The 22,735-nt window shown below is 39.7% G+C and overlaps 1 protein-coding gene across 7 annotated transcripts in view; it reads left to right on the forward strand.

The window, feature by feature from the left end:
- plce1 (phospholipase C, epsilon 1) overlaps window positions 1-22,735 on the forward strand; it is a 111,830-nt gene that overhangs the window by 79,392 nt on the left and 9,703 nt on the right. For 4 of the 7 annotated variants that reach the window (XM_088634731.1, XM_088634736.1, XM_088634732.1 and 1 more), the window contains exons 8-25: window positions 1,035-1,076; window positions 3,399-4,056; window positions 4,730-4,912; window positions 5,474-5,591; window positions 6,153-6,309; window positions 6,853-6,975; window positions 7,489-7,625; window positions 10,460-10,698; window positions 11,045-11,106; window positions 11,519-11,684; window positions 12,212-12,319; window positions 12,545-12,661; window positions 12,852-13,010; window positions 14,136-14,265; window positions 15,736-15,777; window positions 21,232-21,353; window positions 21,664-21,781; window positions 22,338-22,469. In XM_088634731.1, coding sequence (XP_088490857.1) covers window positions 1,035-1,076; window positions 3,399-4,056; window positions 4,730-4,912; window positions 5,474-5,591; window positions 6,153-6,309; window positions 6,853-6,975; window positions 7,489-7,625; window positions 10,460-10,698; window positions 11,045-11,106; window positions 11,519-11,684; window positions 12,212-12,319; window positions 12,545-12,661; window positions 12,852-13,010; window positions 14,136-14,265; window positions 15,736-15,777; window positions 21,232-21,353; window positions 21,664-21,781; window positions 22,338-22,469 — 2,813 coding nt within the window. The remainder of the gene's footprint in view (window positions 1-1,034; window positions 1,077-3,398; window positions 4,057-4,729; window positions 4,913-5,473; window positions 5,592-6,152; window positions 6,310-6,852; window positions 6,976-7,488; window positions 7,626-10,459; window positions 10,699-11,044; window positions 11,107-11,518; window positions 11,685-12,211; window positions 12,320-12,544; window positions 12,662-12,851; window positions 13,011-14,135; window positions 14,266-15,735; window positions 15,778-21,231; window positions 21,354-21,663; window positions 21,782-22,337; window positions 22,470-22,735) is intronic. The other 3 variants (XM_088634734.1, XM_088634735.1, XM_088634737.1) reach the window with 3 other exon arrangements.

The following is a 22,735-nucleotide window of genomic DNA, read 5'->3' on the forward strand; positions in this document are numbered from 1 at the left end:
GATTCTTTTCTCATGTCGAACTTCACTTTCCATCTCATGGGTTGACCTTGGGAAGTCACTACCTTGCTCTTTGGAATGGCAATTTAACCTAACAAATGGATCCATGCCTCAAACCCTCATAAAGAACTTGACTAACTGCCACCTGTAGAAACTGCACTTTCCTGAGAGACATTGCACTCAAGCACAATTCACCTTAAACCGGGTTTAAGGTCATTATATAAATGTGGGTGTGTATCTCAAAATACTGTACGAAGGCCTGTTTTTATCTGGACCACCTCAGTGTATGGTTTCAACAGTATCTTGGTTAGTGCTTTCTGGGACACTTTCCCTTGCTGCACGTTGACATGTCTTATTGAGTGTCGCAAATTAAAATAAAAAAAATACTTAAGAAACTGTATTTTATGGAAGGGCGAAATGATGAATTGTGCATCATGTTGTGGTTGATTTGAAAATGGTGAAATGAATGATTGATGAGATCATAGCCTCTGCTTTGTGTTGTATCCTGTTGCCTATATTCTTACCTAATGTGTAAATACAATTACTGACATATCTATTGCAGAGCTGACAGGAAAGAACATTTTTACACAAATTAGTATAGGTCTCATACCTGGTTGACTTTTTTATGTTTACATTCAGAAACTGATCTTCTGTTGTTTGGTAATATCACCATGATGTTAAGCATAAATTTGTTTCTCTCAGAAGAATCTGCTTTCTTGTAGGCTGAGGATCTGTTTATCCTCAATGGTGAGATACACACTCAGAGAAACGTGTTGGTATTTGATAGTGATGCCTATCATGTGTGTTCTGTATTCTCTCAGCATTTCCAGATCACTGTTCTACTGTATGTTGCATGAGTCTAATGTGTTTTTGACTAAATGCTTTGGAGAAAACATACCTCCTCAGCATCATGCAGAAAGCCTTAAATCTTTCTGCCCCACGTCATGTTCATGTTTTGTCTTCCTTTTCCTCAGTTTTTCTTTCCATATTTTCTCCTATTGATTTCCATCCTTTTCCTTTCCGTTCCTTCATCTTAGCTCAGCCCCTGTCAGGAAAACGTCTGATTCGAACCGTGTCTTGTAAGTTTCTCTGCTTCTTTGTCTCTTTCCCCTAACTTCGTGGTTTGGATTTAATTAGAGAACAATTTTTATTTAACATTTGAAAGCTCTTTGCATGCTGATCAGCTCCACTAGGATATTTTTAATCCTTTTTAATTTTTAATTTTTAATTGTGTAATCAAACAATGTATATATGTGTGTGTATTGGAAGGTTTACTACTTTCTGAAGGTTAATTTGAACATCTTGTGAGTGCCCAGGTTGAAATTAAACCTACATAGAATTTCTTCCTCACTGCTACCTATGTAAGTAAAATTAGCAATAATAAGCATACATATACTTTATATATATATTAATATAATCCATTTCCAAACTGAATCAATGTATTTCCGAACCACAGATTCAAGTTCCTTGTGTTTTATGAAAAGGTCTTTGGGATTTTCTCCAGACATTCATAAGTATGAGAAATCAATATAAAGAGCTATTTTTTCTAGGTGTCTGTAAATTTGCATACAGTATTTAATCCAATTGGAAAATGCAATATTCCACATACTATATTGTCTTAAATTCTACATCTTAATTTTAACATCAACTCATATAATATATAATATATAATATATAATATATAATATATAATATATATTATAGATAACACAGTGCATTAACATTAAAGACCTCATGTGTTTAGTGTAGCAATGGGTCTTCAAATGTCTTTTTTTTTCATCTGTACAAACATTTTGAGTTTTGTTTTCATTCAGTTGAAACTACAGGCTCTTCCTTCATTAAGACAGTGGGGGCTATTTATAAAACATTTCTGTATTCCCATTGATAACAATAGAAAATAGCATGACTTTTATTTATTATTCTTTATTTCTCAAACCAAGGTCAGGATAAATAATTTAAAGGTCATGTCGTACAAACACATTACAAGTAATAAAAATTACCAGAAAGTGTCACTGCAACCAAAAGAAGTTGATCCTGAGCAAGCAAGAGGAAACCATTATTCTGATTTAGCCATTTCTTGAAATCTGGGGGAATACCACGATCAGCAGCATGCTTGTTCTAGACACTTACTACCCTGTGTAAAAAAGATGCACAGACTTATCATATCAGTATTCCTTTGAACACCATATAAGAGCCACATCCGAACGCCCATTTTGTTTACAAAGATAAACGGTTCTGTAAATAAAATGGAAAATATAGTATGAAGTACAGTATGAAGTAGACAAGAAGGCACCTTTCATGCTTTGCTTAAGATAATCAGTGTGCTTTTGAAACTCAAAACTTGCTACAAAAGATACAGGCAACCGTCTCAAGCAATATTACGAAACTAATTAGTAAGATCAAATAAGGGACAATGTAGCTGATTAATAATAGCAGAATAGACTTTAAAAGCAATAGAAATGTAAATTCTAACATACATTTTGACATTAGACTTATTTCAAGACGGTTAACTTCCAGATGTCTGTAATTATACAGCAGCAATTCTGCAAGCACGGGAACAGCACAGTCCCACAGGGCTTTGCTCTTTGTTGCCCTGTCTGGCTCCTAACAAACATTTCAAGTGGTTTGTCAGTGGAGCTGAACCTTCTTCTTGTGCCATGACAGGAGGAGCAAAGATAAGTGAGCATTTGTTGTTTAACAATCCAAGCCAACAAAATCTAGTTGGAAGACTTGATAAATCTTCTCTCTCCTGATAACAACCTTAACTGTCTTGGTCACGTTGATTGTACCCACAGTACACTATTGTCAGAAAAAAAATTCCCCCCGTGTTTATTACTATAATATGCTACTACAAACACAATTGATTAAATCGACATTGATAAAATCTTCATGTCACACACACATGAATCATTCAGAAATGGAATAAGACAATATCAATCTTTTCCAATTGACCAAACTGCACTGTTGCTACCAGTAGCTGAGCATTTGGTAATTTCTCTGCCAATTAAAGCCATTCACTCTCATCAGATTTACTTCAGGAATCATTTTCAGTGTGTGCAAAAGGGTTTCGTTGAAAAGTTTCCTTCTGTCGCGACAATGCAGCTACCATCAGTAGACCCTGTTTAAGAGTCTTGGAAAAAGCTGGATCAGTGCAAATCAAACATCCTTTACTGCCTAGGTCTCAGCAGTTGACATTTTATGAATAATCCCTGTAGCGGGTTTATAGCAGAAAAAAGTATGCTACGGTGTTTAAAGGGGAAAAATTTAACAGCGGTGGTAGAATTCATGCATGGGACACAGGTCACTAAGTGAAGAAGGGAAAAGTATTGTGAGATTTTAGCTTTCTTGCTTCTGTTCCTGTGACTTTGGTGATTAATTTTTATCCTCCGCCTGTTGCCCAGATTCATCGTGGGAGACCTGTCAGACTCCGAGGGAGACCTGTTGGAGTCCCCCAGGGATGTGGATACGCAGGGAGCTGAAGATCAGCAGAGGGCCTTCGGCCATGGCACGGAGCTCATCCCCTGGTACGTCCTATCCATCAGGGCTGATGTTCATCAGTTTCTGCTCCAAGGGGCCACCGTTATTCATTACGACCAGGAAGCCCACCTCTCTGCCCGCTGCTTCCTGAAACTGCAGCCTGACAACTGTTTCTTAACCTGGTCAAAGCCCCAGAGCTGCTGCCCGTCGAATGGCAAAACCACTGAGTTTTCTTACTGCAGACCTCAGTATTTTGGACAGATAGTGCTGAACGGACTAGCCGACGGGTTCCTGGACTTGTCAATGGCCAAGGCTGTTTTCATGGGCCACCCTGGAATCGACACCCACGCTATCTGTGTGCAGAACAAGCTGTGTGGCATGACCCTGGAAGAGAATGGAGTGACCCTGCTGTACGGACTTCACACTACTGATAACAAGCTCTTGCACTTTGTGGCCCCGAAATATACTGCCAGGATGCTGTATGACGGACTGCAGGCGCTGGTCAGTGCAGTGAGGAAAATGAAGAAGTTTCCAGACCAGCGACTGCAGTGGCTGAGGAAGCAGTATATCAGCCTCTATCAGGTATGGTAACGTGCTGACATCATGTGGAAAGTTACAAGGCAGAGGAAGCCATTCAGCCTATTTTGCCTGTTTGGTAGTTAGTAGATTATTTATCTAAGGATCTTATCCTGCTGTTTGTCGACCAACACCAGGGTATGGTATTGGCTTCAACAACATGGGGGGTTTTGTTCAATACCCCCACAACCCTTTGGGTTAAGAAGTGCCTCCTGTTTTCAGTTTTAAATGCATAAAATCATTAAAATATCACTTCTGTGTAGTTTCCACTTGTGCCCTCGGCTTTGTGTGTCTCTGTTCGTTCACTCCTCTCCAGTAGGGTCATCATTGCTTATATACCTCATGTACACATGTATTGAGTGAAGTGTATGCTAGTTTTGATGGGAGTGATGTTTGTATGCACTGCAAAGGGCTTTGTTCCGAAGCACTCAACATCTTTTTTTTCTACTTGGACCCAATAAGTACAGTAGTGGCATGGAAGCTCTGTGTTTTATAGTTCCATTTTGTAGAACTAGAACTTCCTATACGATTGGTTGACCATTCTCAATTCTAATGGTCAGTCATATTGGAGGATGCAAACAAAGTTTGTGAATTCCATTCCTCAGCCCCAGGGGTTCTAATCATTTTGCCTCATGCAGATCTGTTCAGAGGCTCATTTTGCAGAGGCTGTGTTTTGCAGGAAGATGGCAAGTACGAGGGACCCACCCTGGCCCAGGCCATAGAGCTGTTTGGAGGCCGACGGTGGAACGTGGGAAGCACGAGCACTGGCACCCTGAGCAGGACCACCGAGAAGCCCAGCACCCAGAAAAACAGCGCGCTGGCCATCAACACCACCAAGAAGAAGAAAAAATCCTTGATGAGGGTAAGAGCAGTGCTCCCTTAAAATATCACATTAGTTATCGCATTATTGATGGTAGTTTTTTTTACCTTTTCGTTTTGTACCCAGTATGAAATAAAATATAACTAATGTATCTTGGCTCACAACGATGACTCCAGCACTAGACTGGGAGAATGAGGAATAGCATAGAATAGAATAATGGTTTATTTTTCTCTGATACCACGGTAAACCTGTAGATGTCTGGGAAGTTGCAGTAGTCGATGTTTCACTCAGAGAGCCCTGACGGTCTGCAGGATCTGGGACCAGGAGAGGACTGCTATGTGGAGTTTCCCAGTCTGTCGCCTTCAAACTAGATAACTTGTATTTCTAGGTCCCAGTGGCAGATCAGCCTTACTGACTGACTCAGGCCAATGATAACCAATGTTATTTATTAATTATTATAATTAAACTACTTTTAACCCTCTCTTCCAGTGAGAATAAGTCGGTAAAGGCATATTGTGAATTGTGAATCTGTATGTTTTTGGGATGTTGGTACTGGGCGTCTCTGGATGTGGGTAAATTAATATTTGGTGTGGCGTGTTTCAGGGGGACAGTGGGGATGCCACTGATGATGAAATGGCATCTCGTAAAACAAGGAGCTGTAAGGAATCACGCGGCAGGAGTGGCTCTGACCCACCAGACGCTGGAGAGCCAGACGAACCAGGTATGAAAACCTCTTAGACCTGACTGTCTGATTGCATTTGTGCGAGGCTGTGGGTTCAAATCCCATGTGGGCCACAGCGGTTGTATTTTTGAGCTAGGTTAAACTCTTTATCCAGCATACTCTTGGAAAAAAAAACAGCTGTATAAGTGGGTGCAAGTGCACATGCCTTGCATGAAAGGTTCAGCCAAAGAAATTTAGTGCACTAAGGTGGGAGAGGAAAGTGAAGCTGTATTTTGTTTCAGTCTTTGAAAAAGCACTTTTTTCCTCTCTTTTGTTAAATTGAAAAGAAGCTGACAAATTCATGATGCCAATTTACATTACTGAAATACTAATACTTAGTTGTCATTTCCTGGTTATCAGTATTTATAATATGCAGAAATAAGCATAAATTGCCCAACAATCTTGTGCAACATTTTAATGTTTTACAAAACGTTTTTGATATTTAGTTTACTATAAAATTATATACAAGCAAGAGGAGAATATATATTTTATGTTTCTGTTATAATTCCTTTGACACGGAGCAATGACATTGCTGTTTTTTGCTTTGTTTGTATCCTTCAGAGGAGAGCGGTGCCCTGGGAATCTACGGACCCCAGGCTCTGTCTTCCAATAAAACTCTCTTCCTCTGTGCTGCCAGCCCCCCCGGCGGAGTGACCTCCCCCCCTGCCCGGCCGCACTCCTCTCCCGTGTTATCCTCTGCCAGTAAGGGCCAGACAGGGTGAGTCACACACCCCACAGGCCCTTCAGATCTGCTTGTCCATTTCCAGCCACTTTGATGGCTCCTCTTATTTGAATATTTTAGAAACTGTTACCAGCATGGCTATTTAATCCTATATATAGTCCTTCGTGTCTTATTGTTTTCCCCCCACGCCAAGTGACAGCTGTTTGATTGATTGAGAAGCTCACCAGTGTGTCTCATTGCTTCCCTAGGAGGATGAACACCTTACACATTTCTTTTTTGGAAGTGGAAGGAAACCACTTTTCGCAAAGCCTCCCAGTCATATTTCTAATTTTGTCCAAATGGGCCTCATCTCACTCAGAAGCAGCATGCATGTTTGGCTACTTCAGGTGGAAAAGGTGGAACTGGGGAGGAATAGGTACATCAAGATTTGGGCGTTAGGACCTTTATTTGCAAGGTGCTGTGCATGCTGTCTCACTAGGTTTCTGACGGACAAAGATAACTTTGCTTCCTTCAGACCCCCGAGCGGTTGGCGGTGTCGGCTCTGACCGGCTTCTCTCTCCTTCTCTCCTGCCCGTCCAGCACCTGGAGCAGTCGCAGCTGGCACGGCCCTGCCAAGGGCAGCTTGAAGGGCTTCCAGAACTTCATGATCTCAGACAGCATCATGAGCTTCACAGAATTTGTGGAGCTTTTTAAGTCTTTCAGGTAATCTACCGAATACTGCCATTTTGGTTTTTGCTTCCCCTCAATGACATTTCAAAATTCTGTTCCCGCTAAACCTTTTCCATTTTTTTTTTCTACAATGTACTGTGTGAAGGATTTTTATTGTGTTTTTCCTTTAAAACACCAGGGAAGAGCAGTTGAATGGCAGGGTCTGTGAAGGCCGGTGTCTGAAGTGTTTCTGTATAGGTTAAAGAGAACAGTGCTTGTTTTGTAATTTCAGTGTATTCAGAACTATAAGTGTTCATTCACAATAACAACATTTAGAAATTACTGTATATATAACCTTTTCAAAAGTAAGGTTTGGGAAGATAATGCAGGCAGTTTAAGGAAAATAGAATCTGGAGGAAAAACCAAGCTTCAGAACTGGGTTCTTTGTCACTGGATGGCATTCAGATAATAATAATAAGTCGTATTGATAGTGAATGTGGATTACAGTCATTAAAGCAAAGAAGGGACGTAATGTGATTTTCTAAATTTTACATTTATTTTTTTTAGCATTCGAAGTCGGAAGGACCTGAAGGAGCTTTTTGATATCTACGCTGTGCCATGTAGTCGCTCAAGCACTGATACAGCTCCGCTGTATACCAGCCTGAAAATTGATGACAAGATCACCGGCCTACAACCAGACCTTGGTTTGTTCCTTTTAATGTTCCTTTAAACATTAAATGGCCTCCTTTCATTTGTAAGCTTTCGGCCCATCTAGCCTGTTTGGCAGTTAGTAGTTAATTAAAGGGCCTCGTCCAGCCATTTTGGGAAAGAAACCAGGGAATTGGCTTCAGCAATAAGGCTTCTTGTGTACTCCCACAAACCCTTGGGATAAAGAAGTTCCTCCTATTCTTTGTTTTAAATAGACTTTCACATCATTTCTACTTCTGATTCATGTTCTACTGTTCATTTTAAAGAAATCTGCTGGGTTGACTTTGCCAGCTCCTTTGAGGATTTTTAATACTCATGAGATCCTTCTTACTCTTCCTTTTTCAAGGCTAAAAAGGTTCAGTTTCTTTACTCTGTTGGTTTAGGACAGTTCCTTAAGTCCTAAATATACAGTGCAGTCCGTAATAGGACCATATAGGAATCGCAGCCCTTTTTATACATAGTCCTCCCATTTTAGGAGACCAAAAGTAATTGGACAATTGGCTGCTGAGTTGTTTCTTGGCCAGCTGTGTGTTGTTGCATCGTTAGTTCATGCACAGTTGATTCTAGATGTGGCATTTGCATCTGGAGTCTGTTGCTGTTGTCTCTCAACATGAGGACTAAAGAAGTGTTAATGTCATTAAAGCGGGCCATCATGAGGCTGAAAAATCAGAATAAATCTATCAGAGACTATCTATCAAATTATTAGGCAAAAATCAACAGTTTGGTACACTGTTAAGAAGCACGAACGCACTGGTGAGCTTAGCAATAGCAAACGACCTGGTAGACAACAGGAGACCACAGTAGTGGATGACCACTGTGAAGAAAAACCCCTTTTCGACTGTTGAACAGATCAGGAATGCTCTCCAGGATGTAGGCATAGATGTGTCAAAGACTACCGTAAAGAGAAGGATACACCAGAATAATCTCAGAGGGTTCACCACAAAATGCAAACCACTGGTAAGAAAGGCCACAGAAAGGCCAGGTCACAGTTTGCTCCAAAGTACATAAAAAAGCCTCTAGTTCTGGGACAAAGCCTTATGTACAGATGAGATGAAGATTAACCTGTACCAGAGTGATGGAAAGAGAAAAGTATGGAGAAAAAATGGAACTGCTCGTGATCCGAAGCATACCACCTCATCTGTGAAACTTGGTGAAGGTAGTGTCATGGTTTGGGCATGTATGACTGCCAGTGGAACTGGCTCACTTGTCTTCACTGATGATGTGACTCCAGACGGCAGCAGCAGGATGAATTCTGAAGTGTACAGAAGCATCTTATCTGCTCAGATCCAACAAAATCCTTCAAAACTCATTGGACGGTGCTTCACCATTAAGTAGGACAATGACCCCACATATACTGCTAAAGCAGCTATGGAGTTTTTCAGGGCCAAAAAGTGGAATGTTTTTGACTGGCCAAGTCAATCACCCGACCTGAATCCCATTGAGCATGCATTTCACTTACTGAAGACAAGACTGAAAATAACCCCCCCCCCCCCCCGAAACAAGCAGGAACTGAAAACAGCTGAATTACAGGCCTGGCAGAGCATCACCAGGAAAGATACCCAACGCCTGGTGATGTCTATGGATCGCAGACCTCAGGCAGTCATCAATTTCAAAGGATTTGCAAAAATACCAAATTTTACCAAATACCAAATGTTAATGTGTCCAATTACTTTTGGTCCCATGAAATGAGGAGACTATGTATAAAAAGGGGCTGTGATTCCTATATGGTTCACCCAATATAGACATAAATACCCTCGAATTAAATCTCACATTCTGCACTTTAACCTCTTAGTCATTGTTTTATTTCAAATCCAATGTGCTGGAGAACAGAGCCAAAACAGCAAAAATTGTGTCACTGTCCAAATACAGACAGCACTATATCTGGTTGGCCTTCTGGATTCCAGGCCAGTAATATATTTTCTATAACATGGTGACCTAAATTGTACACAATATTCTAAATGAGTCTTTACTGGTGCATTTTATAATTTTAAGATAACGGCCCAGTGACAGGCCTACCTCTTTTCACGGGTCTTGTGAGGCTTGAGCACATGGACAGTCCATGATGGAGAGGAGAATTCTTTGCAGTGAGACTTACTGTTGTAAAGTGCCTCACTTTAGAGAGGGAAAAACCTGTTCTGACAACCCAGCAATAGGTGTCCCCATGAATCCCTTTATATACCAGACCTACGCTAACTTACATCCATGTGAGATTGTGACTCTCACTCTTCGCCATTTATAAATTAAATACCTCATTCACCCCATGGGAATCTACTGCATTTACAAGTGATAGACGTCCGAAGGACCGCTAGTAGCAGGTCATCTAAAACTTATATAACACTATTGATGTTTGGCCACAATCCTTTTATTTAAATTGTTAACTATATTTGCATTGTGTCTGCCTTTTTAATTGCTTCCACACAATGTTTGGAAAATATAAATTACATGTCAGCAAATATGAACACCCAAGTCTTTTTAAGAAGTTTCTTCTTCTACCTTAGCATTTCCTATTTTGTATGTATAATTTCTGTTTTTACTATCTGCATGCAAAACTCTGCACTCATCTGCACCAATCCCCATCTTACAGGTTTTTATCTCAGTTAGTTGAAATTTCATGTGTACCTTCTCCAGTGTTTGCTAATCTTCCTAATTTGGCCTCATATACAAACACAACCAGTTTGTTAACTATTCCAGAATTTATATATTAAAGTGAATTTAAACGAACTGTCTAAATTTGAATCTAATCTTTCTGTACACCCCTGTCTGTAATGACTGCATACTGGTACACATTCGGAGAAAATAATTATGTTTAACTGTAGATTCTCATTTTCAGACTTATTGACCCGGAATGGGTCTGATCTTGGCCTCTTCATACGAACCAGGCAGCAGATGTCTGATAACCAGAAGCAGATTTCGGACGCCATCGCAGCAGCCAGTATTGTCACCAATGGCACAGGTGTGGAGAGCGCCTCTCTGGGTGTGCTGGGAATGGCCATCTTGCAGCTCAACGACTTCCTGGTAAACTGTCAGGGAGAGCATCACACCTACGACGAAATCCTCAGCATCATTCAGGTCTGTACACACTCGAGCGAAGGCCTCAGCACTAAAAATACTGAGCTATACATACTGTACAAGAGAGGAGGCCATTCTTCCTGTATTGCTGATTGCTTTGCTACTGTATTTTTATATCCTTCCTTAAAGCTCATGGAGCTGTTTCTTCAGAGGATCTCGTCAGTAAGCGACCGTGGTATAGACTGTCACGTATTTCCCAATGCCAGTCAATCTTTGATAACTACAGCCTAATCGTTCTTACCTTGAAAGACATATGTGAGCGTTTGTACAGAACATGCATTTTCACAGCCAAGGTGAGGACAGAAAGTAGTTCTGTGTGTACAATTTGTTTTATTGTGTCTTTCAGAAATTTGAACCCTCTGCGAGTATGCGCCAAATGGGCTGGATGTCATTTGAGGGGTTTGCAAGGTGGGCATGACTTTTGAAATGACACTGTGTGTTAAGCAGACTTTGGTGTGCTATCCTGTGCTATCCTATAATCTGCATCTCCAGAAGATATCATACTGGGTATAACTGTCATGCTAGAAATATATGGATTATATTATAATGTCCTCGTTGAATGAAGTTCTGTGTAATTACCAAAAGTAATAATTGTAAAAGAAATATCATTGCTCACATGCACACCTTATGTATTTCTTGGCTGGAAGTGTTGTCCATTCTTAGTTCTATTTTTGTGGGAAGGGGGCTGAATCTTAATCAGGAGCAGTATGTATGTTTTTCTGTGTCAGATGAAAAGGTCAGAATGCTGAAGGAATGGGTAAATTAACATTTGGACATTAGGCCCCTTATTTGTAAGAAGCTGTGTCTGCTATGTCTCTAGGTTTTTGATGGACAAAGATAACTTTGCTTCTAAAAATGAGGAGTCCCAAGTGAACACGGAGGACCTTCAGTATCCACTGTCCTATTATTACATCGAGTCTTCACACAACACCTACCTCACGGGCCACCAGCTGAAAGGGGAGTCCTCAGTGGAGCTCTACAGTCAGGTGAGCTCAGCCTTTTACGTATGAGAGTATTTCCTGGCTGACTGCAGGATTCTCAGTCGTTGCTTTTTTGCAAACCCCCTTTCCAGTAAAAAAAACCCAGTTTCAGAGTAACATTACATTGACATTTATAGACAGGTAATTCCAGTCCAAAAACACACCCACTGTGCTACACTGACCCCATGCAAATATATAGTCCATATAAATAAAGCTACTTTTAATTATACGGTATCAAAAGCAGAACATCACACCAACAGCTAAATCAGAAGTGTTATTTGCTCTGACAACACACTGCTAGGTTTTTAGTTTCAAAGTTCTCCCTTAGTTTTTGCATCAATACTCAGGGACATCTTACCCAATACTAACTGATATGTGTGCACTTTGACAGTGCCACTTTTCACACTGAAACCTCCCTTCTTTGTTGATTTAAGTTTTTGTTTGCATGCTCTTTGATTCTGTAAACATATGTTTAGAATATCTGATTGGGTATTGGTTAGATATTGGGTCTGACGTTCCCATTGACTTATCAGGTGCTCTTACAAGGCTGCAGGAGTGTGGAGCTGGATTGCTGGGATGGAGATGATGGCATGCCTATTATCTATCATGGCCACACTCTCACCACCAAAATCCCCTTCAAGGTAATGTCTCATAATAGTAGCTTATTGTTTAATGCCAGCGGATATACTGATGCCTGTTACAGACAATTACAAACACTTCACTGTCTAAGAAATACAGACAGTTTGTCTTCTTAAGCTAGAGAAAACACGTTCTATGCATATATCTCCTTTGTTATAAAAGGTTTTGAATGTTAAACATTTTTATGGTTTTCTTTACAAATATTATTTTCTCAAATATTTCTTTAGGATGTTGTGGAAGCTATAAATCGCACTGCTTTTGTGAACTCGGAGATGCCTGTTATCCTGTCAATAGAAAATCACTGTTCCTTGCCTCAGCAACGCAAAATGGCAGAAATCTTTAAGGTAATTTGTTTATTTAAGATGAGTAAAGACTCTGTTTTGTAACTTTCACCTTTGTTAGTTAGGGTTAGGGTTAACCCTTTGTTGCAATGCGATGAGTGTAACACATCATGTAAAGAATTCAGTTTTTGTTCTGTTTTCATAAAGATAGAAGTAATTCAACTATGAGTAATTTATCTTTTTTTCTTTCAAGAGTGTTTTCGGAGACAAACTGGTGACAAAGTTCCTGTTTGAAAGCGATTTCTCTGATGACCCACTGCTGCCTTCTCCTTTGCAACTGAAAGGAAGGATTCTTCTAAAAAACAAAAAGCTTAAAGCACATCAAGCGCCAGTGGATATCCTTAAGCAAAAGGCAAGACATAGACATAATCAAAAGTTATATGCACAGCTTAGGAAAATGACAAAACAAAACTGCAGAAATGTTATTGGTTCGCCTTGTGATGTTAGTAATACATAGATTGTTTTTGATTCATCGCTAAGTTAATGTAGTGGTCTACATGAATTGAGCAGCAGGGTGGAGTGATGATTTGGGCTCTGCACTTCTGAGAGACCCAAGGTTCATATCTTGCTTAGGGTGCTGGTGTTGCAGCTCTCAAGCAAGATATTTGACAGTAAATACAGCTCCCCTGTTTTATAAAAAGGTACTCAGGGGACCAGGCGACTGTAGGTGATAACTTGTTCTTATATGTCTTACAGGGTTAAAGGGGATGTGCAGTCCCAATTTTTCAGATTGGTATCTCAGTAACAAAATCAATTCATTGACATCATAGACAGTTTTACAAATTCCCAATTAAGAACAAAATTGTGAACTTCGTGAAAGTACTGTAAGTACTGTAAGCCACTATGTTGTCGCAAACCCTTGGTCTTGCCACAGGCGAGAGGCAGAGTTCCCACAAATTGTGTCGTGATGCAGCCCTTCCTGCTCGCTAGTCACTGTAATGACTAGTGTAATGCAATGTACAGGCTAATAAGTACAGGTTGTGCTACCATTGTTTCACTGCATGTTCCACATGATCTGCATGCAGGGTTAACAAGAAAGCAGTATTTGTCAGCAAAAACGTCTTGAAATCAAGAGCAATGTTTCTATTGGATAAAAAATTATGTATTCATAAGTCAGCTTGTTTACATGTGTGATAGGGCCGCACACATCACTGAAAGTTTTGTTGACTTGTTCTGAATCGCAGAATATGGCTCTGCACATTTTGTCTATTTTGTGATGTCAATTAGAGGTTTTACAAAATAGTGTGTACATTTTACATTTATTGTGGTTTGAAATGCACTTATCAATGCTGATTCATTGTAACCCCCAAAATATAAAAATAGGGTTGCAGTTCCCCTTTAAATAATGGATTCAGTAAAATAAGTTAACTAATACAACGTGAGATGACTCAGTTGTGAAAGCCGCCTTCATTGACATGTGCAAGACTTCGGAGGTTTCTGTAAATTTGGTGGCTGACTCTTTGGGCTCCTGGTTCAGGCTCATCAGCTGGCGCACATGCAGGCACAGGCCAGCACCGGCACGCCCCAGGGCAACACCCCCAGCAACAACGAAGATGAGGAGGAGGAGGAAGATGAGTATGACTACGACTACGAATCTCTGTCCGATGGTAAGGAGAAAAACTAAGCGTATGTACTTCTCATGCGCTGATGCAGAACGCACAAATTGTGGAACATCTAGCTATTGCACAAGTGTGAAGAGTCCAGTGTGAGTGAAATTATGAGTTGTCTTGTGCAACGTGCAAGAAAGTTCTTCCACACTTATGAGGTGAACAAGTAAAATGTGGCCAATATACAGTGAAGGTATTTTGACAGTGACACATTTTTTTCTGTTTTGGCTCTGTACTTCAGAACATTGGATTTGAAATTAAACAATGACTATTAGGTTAAAGTGCAGAATGTCAGCTTTAATTTGAGGGTATTTATGTCTATATTGGGTGAACCACATAGGAATCATAGCCCCTTTTATGCATATTTCTCCCATTTCATGGAACCAAAAGTAATTGGACACATTAACATAATCTTTAATAAAATTTGGCATGTTTGCAAATCCTTTGCAATTGATGACTGCCTGAGGTCTGCGACCCATAGACATCACCAGACGTTGGGTATCTTTCCTGGTGATGCTCTGCCAGGCCTGTAATTCAGCCATTTTCAGTTCTTGCTTGTTTCAGGGGGGTTTTGCTTTCAGTCTTGTCTTCAGTAAATAAAATGCATTATCAATGGGATTCAGGTCAAGTGATTAACTTGGCCAATCAAAAACATTCCACTTTTTCGCCCTGAAAAACTTCATAGTTGCTTTAGCAGTATGTTTGGGATCATTGTCCTGCTACAAGGTGAAGTGCCGTCCAATGAGTTTTGAGGCATTTGGTTGGATCTGAGCAGATAAGATGCTTCTGTATACTTCAGAATTCATCCTGCTGCTGCCGTCTGCAGTCACATCATCAGTGAAGACAAGTGAGCCAGTTCCACTGGCAGCCATACATGCCCAAACCATGACACTACCTTCACCAAGTTTCACAGATGAGGTGGTATGCTTCGGATCAGGAGCAGTTCCATTTTTTCTCCATTAAAGGTGACATTATGCACTGTAACCTCATAGTCATTGTTTCATTCCAAATCCAATGTGCTGGAGTACAGAGCCAAAACAACACAGAATTGTGTCACTGCCCAAATACTTACAGACTGCACTTTAATTATCTACCCGTTCTCATTAGAAGTTCACAATGTATTTTGTATTGGGACTGTAAAACACTTAATTAAATTATAATTATGCTCCATCAAGGATTTCTGCACATGTAGCTCTGTATTTTATTAATTATTTGATACTAAAACCTGACTTGTAATTAATACTATACATTGTATCAATCAGACTCAATATCATTCATTTTCCATACCTTCTTGTTAACTATCACAAGTGCAGTAGAGCACTGAAAACAGTTTAACACAGAGAGTCTAATGCAGTATTAATCCTTCATCTTGCCATCTTCATTGTACATTATAAAACATTGCTCTTTACTTCAGGGTTCACTGTATCTGTTTGTCTTCAGTTCTCTTACTCCCTGTCTGTTTTCCTGTAGCTGATGTCCTTACTGCTTCTCCTGCTTCTAATGGCCAGGAAGGTAAAAAAAGTCCCCTAAATGTTAGCCAGCTCCAGTGCATGGCCTTCATCAATGAATAACCTGTGCAGCAAAACTCCTGTTTTTCCTTTGTGCTGAACTCCATTAATATGCATTGCATGGTGTATTATGTAGTGCCAAACAGCCAGAGACATTACAACAGACTCTTTGTTGAACAGCAAGTTTATATCATCTTGTGTGGGATGATAACCCTGTCTGAATTTTCAGCAGTTTTTATCTCTGCTCCTTGGCTAATTAAAACAAAATGGCTTACAGAATTACATTAAAGTCTTTACTATGGACAGGGTGCTATGCAAATGATGGGGATTTAAAGGGGTTCATTTCATATGATTAATGTGCACTTTGCACTGTAGGTTTATTGTGGACAAATGTTTGGATGCCCTTTGTAAAGAATATTGATGTTTAATATATTTTGGAAGCTAGTCAGGGTGATTCATACATGATTCCAATGAAGAGGTTGTTTTAAAGGTAATGTCAACAGTTTTGTACCTAATGCAACAGCAGTACTGCTACACTGGTTTGTGTTTCTGGGAAGGGCAGAAGATGACACCCCCTGTGGTCCACAGAGTATGAACAACTCCGCATGATGGTATTGCCAAAATTAAAGTTATTGTGAAAATCATAGAACAACAAGCAGAGTTGGAAACCTCTAAATGTTATGATAGAAATGTTTTCAGATTTTATGAACACTTGAAAACTGGCAGCAAGACCTTGCCATTTTATCCATTGTGCCTGAAAGTATCCTTGAGTCAAGATTGGACCTAAAAGACCACAGTCTCCACCTCCATGGCATGTTCCAGTAATCCATTCCACACATTGGTGTCTCTGTATAAAAAGCACAATTCTGTTACAATCCCTAATACAGAGAGCCTTTTCTTTAGAGATCAGTGGTTCACATAAGAACCTCCATGTACAAGCTCATAAATCTGATCTACAATTTGTGAAAAGGGCTTTATATTTCTCAGTAGACCTTCTTTACCCCCCAGTCATTTTTAATTGGAAAATGGAAAAATCCATAAAATATGGTGCTGAATAATCTGGGTGAAACTGTGCTTCAGACAGGACTGGGTCATAAGACCCAATGTGTTAGGAGTTATTCATAAACTTACAAAATTCCATATGGTAATATTTGTATTAGTCTCCTATTCTGTGCTTTAAATGCATGCAGGGCATTATGATGTGTACAAGGCACCCTCATCAGTGATGTGTTTTAAAATGTTGTGACCTTGTTCGTGCCGATTGCTCATCAGAACAAAGACATCTGGTTTCTCAGGCCCTGCACTCACTCACTTAAACTGCAAGTGCATTTCACTGCTCTCTGGGGGAATACATATACAGTATGTGATGTGTTGCTTTTTAGTTATCAAAACATAAAAAAGCATAGCTTAACACATGTTTCTAAATGTGACAATTGTAGCTTGTCAAAAGCCTTTGAGTGAAAGTGCTGTACTGTACATTTAGTACTTGTTTCTTACCTTAGGTTTTACTTTTGCACAAATACTTGGTCACTGATGTGCTGGTAGAAAGAGATACAAAGTTGAAATATGTTTTTCTCCAAATTTATCCCTAAACTAGATGAACTGTAACTTATAGTTGATTGGACCTGAAGATGCAGTGTTTCCTGATACAAATTAAAAGACATTTGTTTGACATTTAGTAATGTTTGTGTAAACCTAACATCAATCACAAGTAGTTGCATTTATTTCCATGTGCATGCCAAAGCCTTACATTTATTTGCTGTTTTTAATAATTAATAATTGCTTACACTTATATAGCGCTTTTCTGGACAGGTAATGGTCCCCTCCACCACCAGCAATGTGCAGCATCCACCTGGATGATGCGACGGCAGCCATAGTGCACCAGAACGCTCACCACACATCAGCTATCAGTGGGGAGGAGAGCAGAGTAATGTAGCCAATTCATAGAGGGGGATTATTAGGAGGCCATGATTGGTAAGGGCCAGGACGCCCGGGTTACACCCCTACTCCTGGAATTTTTAATGACCACAGGACCTCGGTTTTACGTCTTATCCGAAGGACGGTGCCTGTTTACAGTATAGTGTCCCCGTCACTATACTGGGGCATTAGGACCAACATGGACTGCAGGGTGAGCGCCCCCTGCTGGCCCCACTAACACCTCTTCCAGCAGCAACCTTAGTTTTTTCCCAGGAGGTCTCCCATCCAGGTACTGACCAGGCTCACACCTGCTTAGCTTCAGTGGGCTGCCAGTTGTGAGTTGCAGGGTGATATGGCTGCTGGTTTTTGTTTTGGTATTGTTAACTTCAAGGAAGCACTAGCCTTTTAAGAGATAAAGTGTCTCATGAGTGAAACGCGTAGCACCTCTCTAGCTGTTCCAGGTTGTGCACTCTGGTTTTGTGAGCTGCCTTTTCAGTTCAGACGTTTTATAGGAGCAGGGCTTTCTAGCTCTGTAACTTTCTGTAATCAGTTTTTCACACACTGAAGCCATTGATTCCTTCTCTGCAACCTTAAGCTGTTGATAATTTACAGACAAATAAAACACCTGCTGGATTTCACACCCTGTAGACAGGAATTGGGAGCCACAGTACTCAAGATTATAATGACCAGGGGTTAATAATGCTGATTTGTTTGCTCTCTCAAGCATTTGGTCTATGGGCTTGATGCAAGTCTTTGTATTGTTACCCAATTGTAAAGGCCATTTGCAACCAAGCTTGACCTTTTCCACAGAAGACACCAGTTTTTAGTTATAGTTTCCTCTGTAACAGTTCTAACTCGAATATCAAGATCAGAAGATGCAAATCAACCCTAAAACAGAAGGCTTCCAGTTCTCCTATTCATATTAGAGTTGTGATTCTTTTATTACTATAGATTTTTCCAAAAATCTATGTTTCTGCCAGGCTCCTACTTCATGTCTTTTCCATTTTTCCATTCAATGAATTTCAGCCAGAGGACTCTGATTCATGACATCCACCATTGCATGGTGGTCATAGACTACCACCTGATAATACCAGAGATTTTGGAAGGTTCTTGGTTTTTGCCTCCGAAACCATTTTTTCCTGAATAAAACATTCATTACAACATTTTGATAAAGGACACCAGAGTTGAGATTGGGAAGTCTTATGAGTTTTCTTACAGCTGCCACTATTGTGATGTTAAGGTTGATAAGCTTTTACCTTCCCTGGGCAAGGGACCTTAAGCAGCACCTCAGCCATTCCTAAAAAGGCCCTGTGAAGCGCTGCCCCCAGTATGTCCCTGAGGAGGTTTAGCTGACTGGGGCAGTAGTGCTGGTCATGCATAAACCCCTCACAGTTTCCACACCAATCTAAGTCCTTTTAGAGGCACCCACCCAGATTGGTGATTGGTGATCCCACTCCCCACCATTTCCACCATCCCCAAGTGTGAGGGGCTGAAGTCAAGTCAATAGTGGGAGGTACTGCCAGTACCCCCGGCACACTGCCATCCTGTTTGTGCCCAAGGGTTGTGTCCCATAACCTCCACGACTCTCTTTTCTTCCCCAAAGCTTCTCAGGGTCATGTAGAGAGCTCAGATCTTCCACATTCAGTTCTCCAGAATGCCAGTAGAAGGCCATCATGCAATTTTCAAAAAACAACATCTAAGTTAACTAGATTTTCTCCACCAGTGTGTTCCCAGGTTTTAGCTTTTTAATTTGTGACAGACAGAGCAGTCCCAGTGGTGCACACTGCACACACAAAACACACAATAACCAGTTAAGTAAAATCTAAGAGGCTTTACTTATAGGCTTTTATGGGCTGAAAAAACAATCACCTCTAACATCATGCACTCCCTTTACATATAAAACACTATTCAAATTAAACCTGTGTGCATCTTCACAGTATCCTTCGCTACTAATAAATTAACAAATTACCACTCACTGTGTCTATTTACAGTAGTTATAGGCCATTTGTGGCCTCTTGTGGCAGGTCAGCTGAAACTGCAGTCCCTTCCTTTACTGGCCAGCTACTCAGGTGGAAAATATTGAATTGAGAAATACAGTGTCTTGAAAATATTCACCCGCTTCCAGTAATGTCTCATTTTCCTGAATTAAAAATAATGTATACACATTTTTAAAGTGAATATATTAAACAACAATTAAATGCTCAAGCAGTGCTTTCAGTGGTGAAAGAACTTAAATGTCCACAAAACCTGCACAGAAAAGACCAAAAGTAAAATAATTTGAGATTTGATTAAAATAATTTTCTTTAGAAAATCCAAATATATTGTGTAATTTAACATAATTACCGGGAAAGGGGTGAATACTGTTGCAAGGTGCTGTACAGTATATGTAATTATGTTTTACAATTATGCTGTTCAAGTTCAATATTCCTTTTTATTTTTATTTCATTTGATCACATTTAAATTTAGAAATGTTTAAATATCTTGTTGCAAACTTGCATTTCTTTTAATGTTATCAGCTTTTTGTTAGTTAATCTAGGAAATGAACAAAAGTACAGGATACTGTATATCCATGTGTAAATATTTTAGTGAAAAAAATATTGTAGCATACTCTTTAGTTTTAGTAATGTAGCTGGAAAAATTATACAGATATACCCCAATGACAATTATTAAAGATTTCAAATGTTCAGTATAGTGTCAGTGAAAAGAAAATGCAAAACAGTTCTTCTTTGGCATGTGACTGGAGATAGTGTGAGATATTTGATAAAACATTGGATAAAATACTTTTTCTACTACATTCATTGGCAAATATGAGAGTAAAACATGAATTGTGGTAATTGTTCAGTTTCATATAGCATGAATGCAATACATTTTAATGCACTTTTTGTGATCCCTTCTTCTGTGGATTAGCCTCCCCCTCTGGCCTGTTTTTAGTGGAGTACAGCTGCTGTTGATTTGTTTCACTATTGCCTGAGAACCAGACATTTTTGTCCTTCTGTGATCACTGTGTTGCTTCTGAATGCACCTTAGTGAGGAGATGGAACGCATTTCATTCTGATGGGATGCTTTTGGGTATAGTCCCCAGCACGCACTTGGACTGAAATGAGTTTGTCTTTGCTATTTCATTACAGTTATGTGTCAATGATGAAGAAAGCTGCAAATCGAGTGGCTTAAGACTATTACTGCACTAACACATTATTTCCAGCAATATCAGAGTGTGCATTGGTCCGCAGAGGAATATAATGAATGCATTAAGATGAAAAAGCACTTTTCTTTGTTTTCATTGACATATAATTGCAGTAATGCTTTCATACTTTGGGAATTACCAGTGATCGTGGAATAGTTACAAGTTAAAATGTTCAGGTCTAGCCCTACAAGATTTGTACTAATTCCCAAAGTTTCTGAGTATTACTGATTATGTAAGTGCATCACGCAAATTAGTATTCAGTCATTTTCCAGCATCACCTTTTATCATCATTTGTCATCATTTGATAGAAGTAGCAAACAGCTCACTCTCTTCTCTGAATTTTTCTCTTTTGAACAGATAACATACTTGACGATCGACCTGAGGGGAAGTCATTAAGTGATAAATTTCAGTTTGAATACAGTGATGAAACTCCAAAGAGAATTAAAAAGGCAGACAGTACAATGCAAAGCAAAGGAAAGGTAATTCTCACGCCACAGAACTTTCCTCCAGGATGTGACTTTTGGCTGTTAAATAAAAATCATTTGTTTTGCAAATGAAATAATAAATAAGAACTACAAGGATTACATTACAAAAACTATTTTCATGTATTCTCTGGAAATAATTCTGCATTTCCATTACTTAAATGTTTTTGAGAATATACAGTATTGGAAAGAAAAATGCTCAGTTGTATTCCCATCACAACTTGTAACGTCTTGAATTCATACACAGGTCTGTTATGAGTAATAAAGTGTAATGTTCACGGTATTTATCCCGTTTTCTTTCACTCAGATTTTTGATATGGAGCTAGGCGAAGAGTTTTATCTTCCACAAAACAAGAAGGAGAGCAGACAAATTGCACAGGAACTTTCGGATTTGATTATATACTGCCAGGCGGTCAAATTCCCAGGTCTGTAACGTGTCTTTCCTCACAAAAAATGTCACTCAGTTTAATCAAATATTTAAGTATGTGCTGCCAGGAGCTTAGTGTTTTTTTTTGCTTTCCAGAGCCAGATGAGAGTAGGTGGTTTAGTTTTGTAGATTTGTCTCCTAGGAACTAATTAAAAACAAGACTTATCATTTCTTTGAGCATTTCTGGCAGCACAGTAGAAATTAGTTTACAATTACACGAGTGAGCTGATGTGGTTCTGTGGATGTCACAGCCATCAACTGCATGTGCTTTTCAGTTGCCTCATGAGCACAGATTCATGAAATGCAAGGCCATTGCACAGACTACACTGAAGCTGCAGTAGAGAATTAACTTAAATACCGATAGACTACATCGTCAAGCAGCTTCTGGAAATGGTTTAAGCAAGAAATTGTTCAACGTCAGGTACCCAGCTGAATTGTGTAGAATTCCCAAGGAAAGAACAACAACCTTAAAAGAAAAACATTGGAAAAAAGTAGTGGCCTCCCTGACCCTCGCCTCCTGTTCACGTCTCTATCTAATTGTGTGTGGGAAACAGGCCTTTCAACTCTAGATCCATCGACATCTGGCAGAGGAAAAGAGAGAAAGTCTAAGAAGTCCATCTTTGGAACTAATCCTGGTAAAACCAGCCCAGGGGAGTCTATGACATTGGTCAGAGCATCTGGAAAAGGTAAAGCCGTTTCGTCAGCCTGATGTATTGCATATCAGAATGAAGTCTAAGGAACACACACAGAGCTGTCTTGTGGTGGGAATAAACGAAATGATCTAGTCGACAAATTTATTCTTATTACAACACGTTATGTCATGTTTCAGAGTTCAAATTCCTGTCTTGATTAGCTTAGTAATGTATTGTATAAAAAAATAACTGAGTGTGTTAGGACATGTTAATACAGAACTTGCAGGAATGAAGATTAAGTGACGCCAGGACTCCTAGTT

This window comes from Lepisosteus platostomus, chromosome 6 (genome assembly GCF_059453375.1).
Source record: "Lepisosteus platostomus isolate fLepPlt1 chromosome 6, fLepPlt1.hap1, whole genome shotgun sequence".
NCBI classification, from domain to species: Eukaryota; Metazoa; Chordata; class Actinopteri; order Semionotiformes; family Lepisosteidae; genus Lepisosteus; species Lepisosteus platostomus.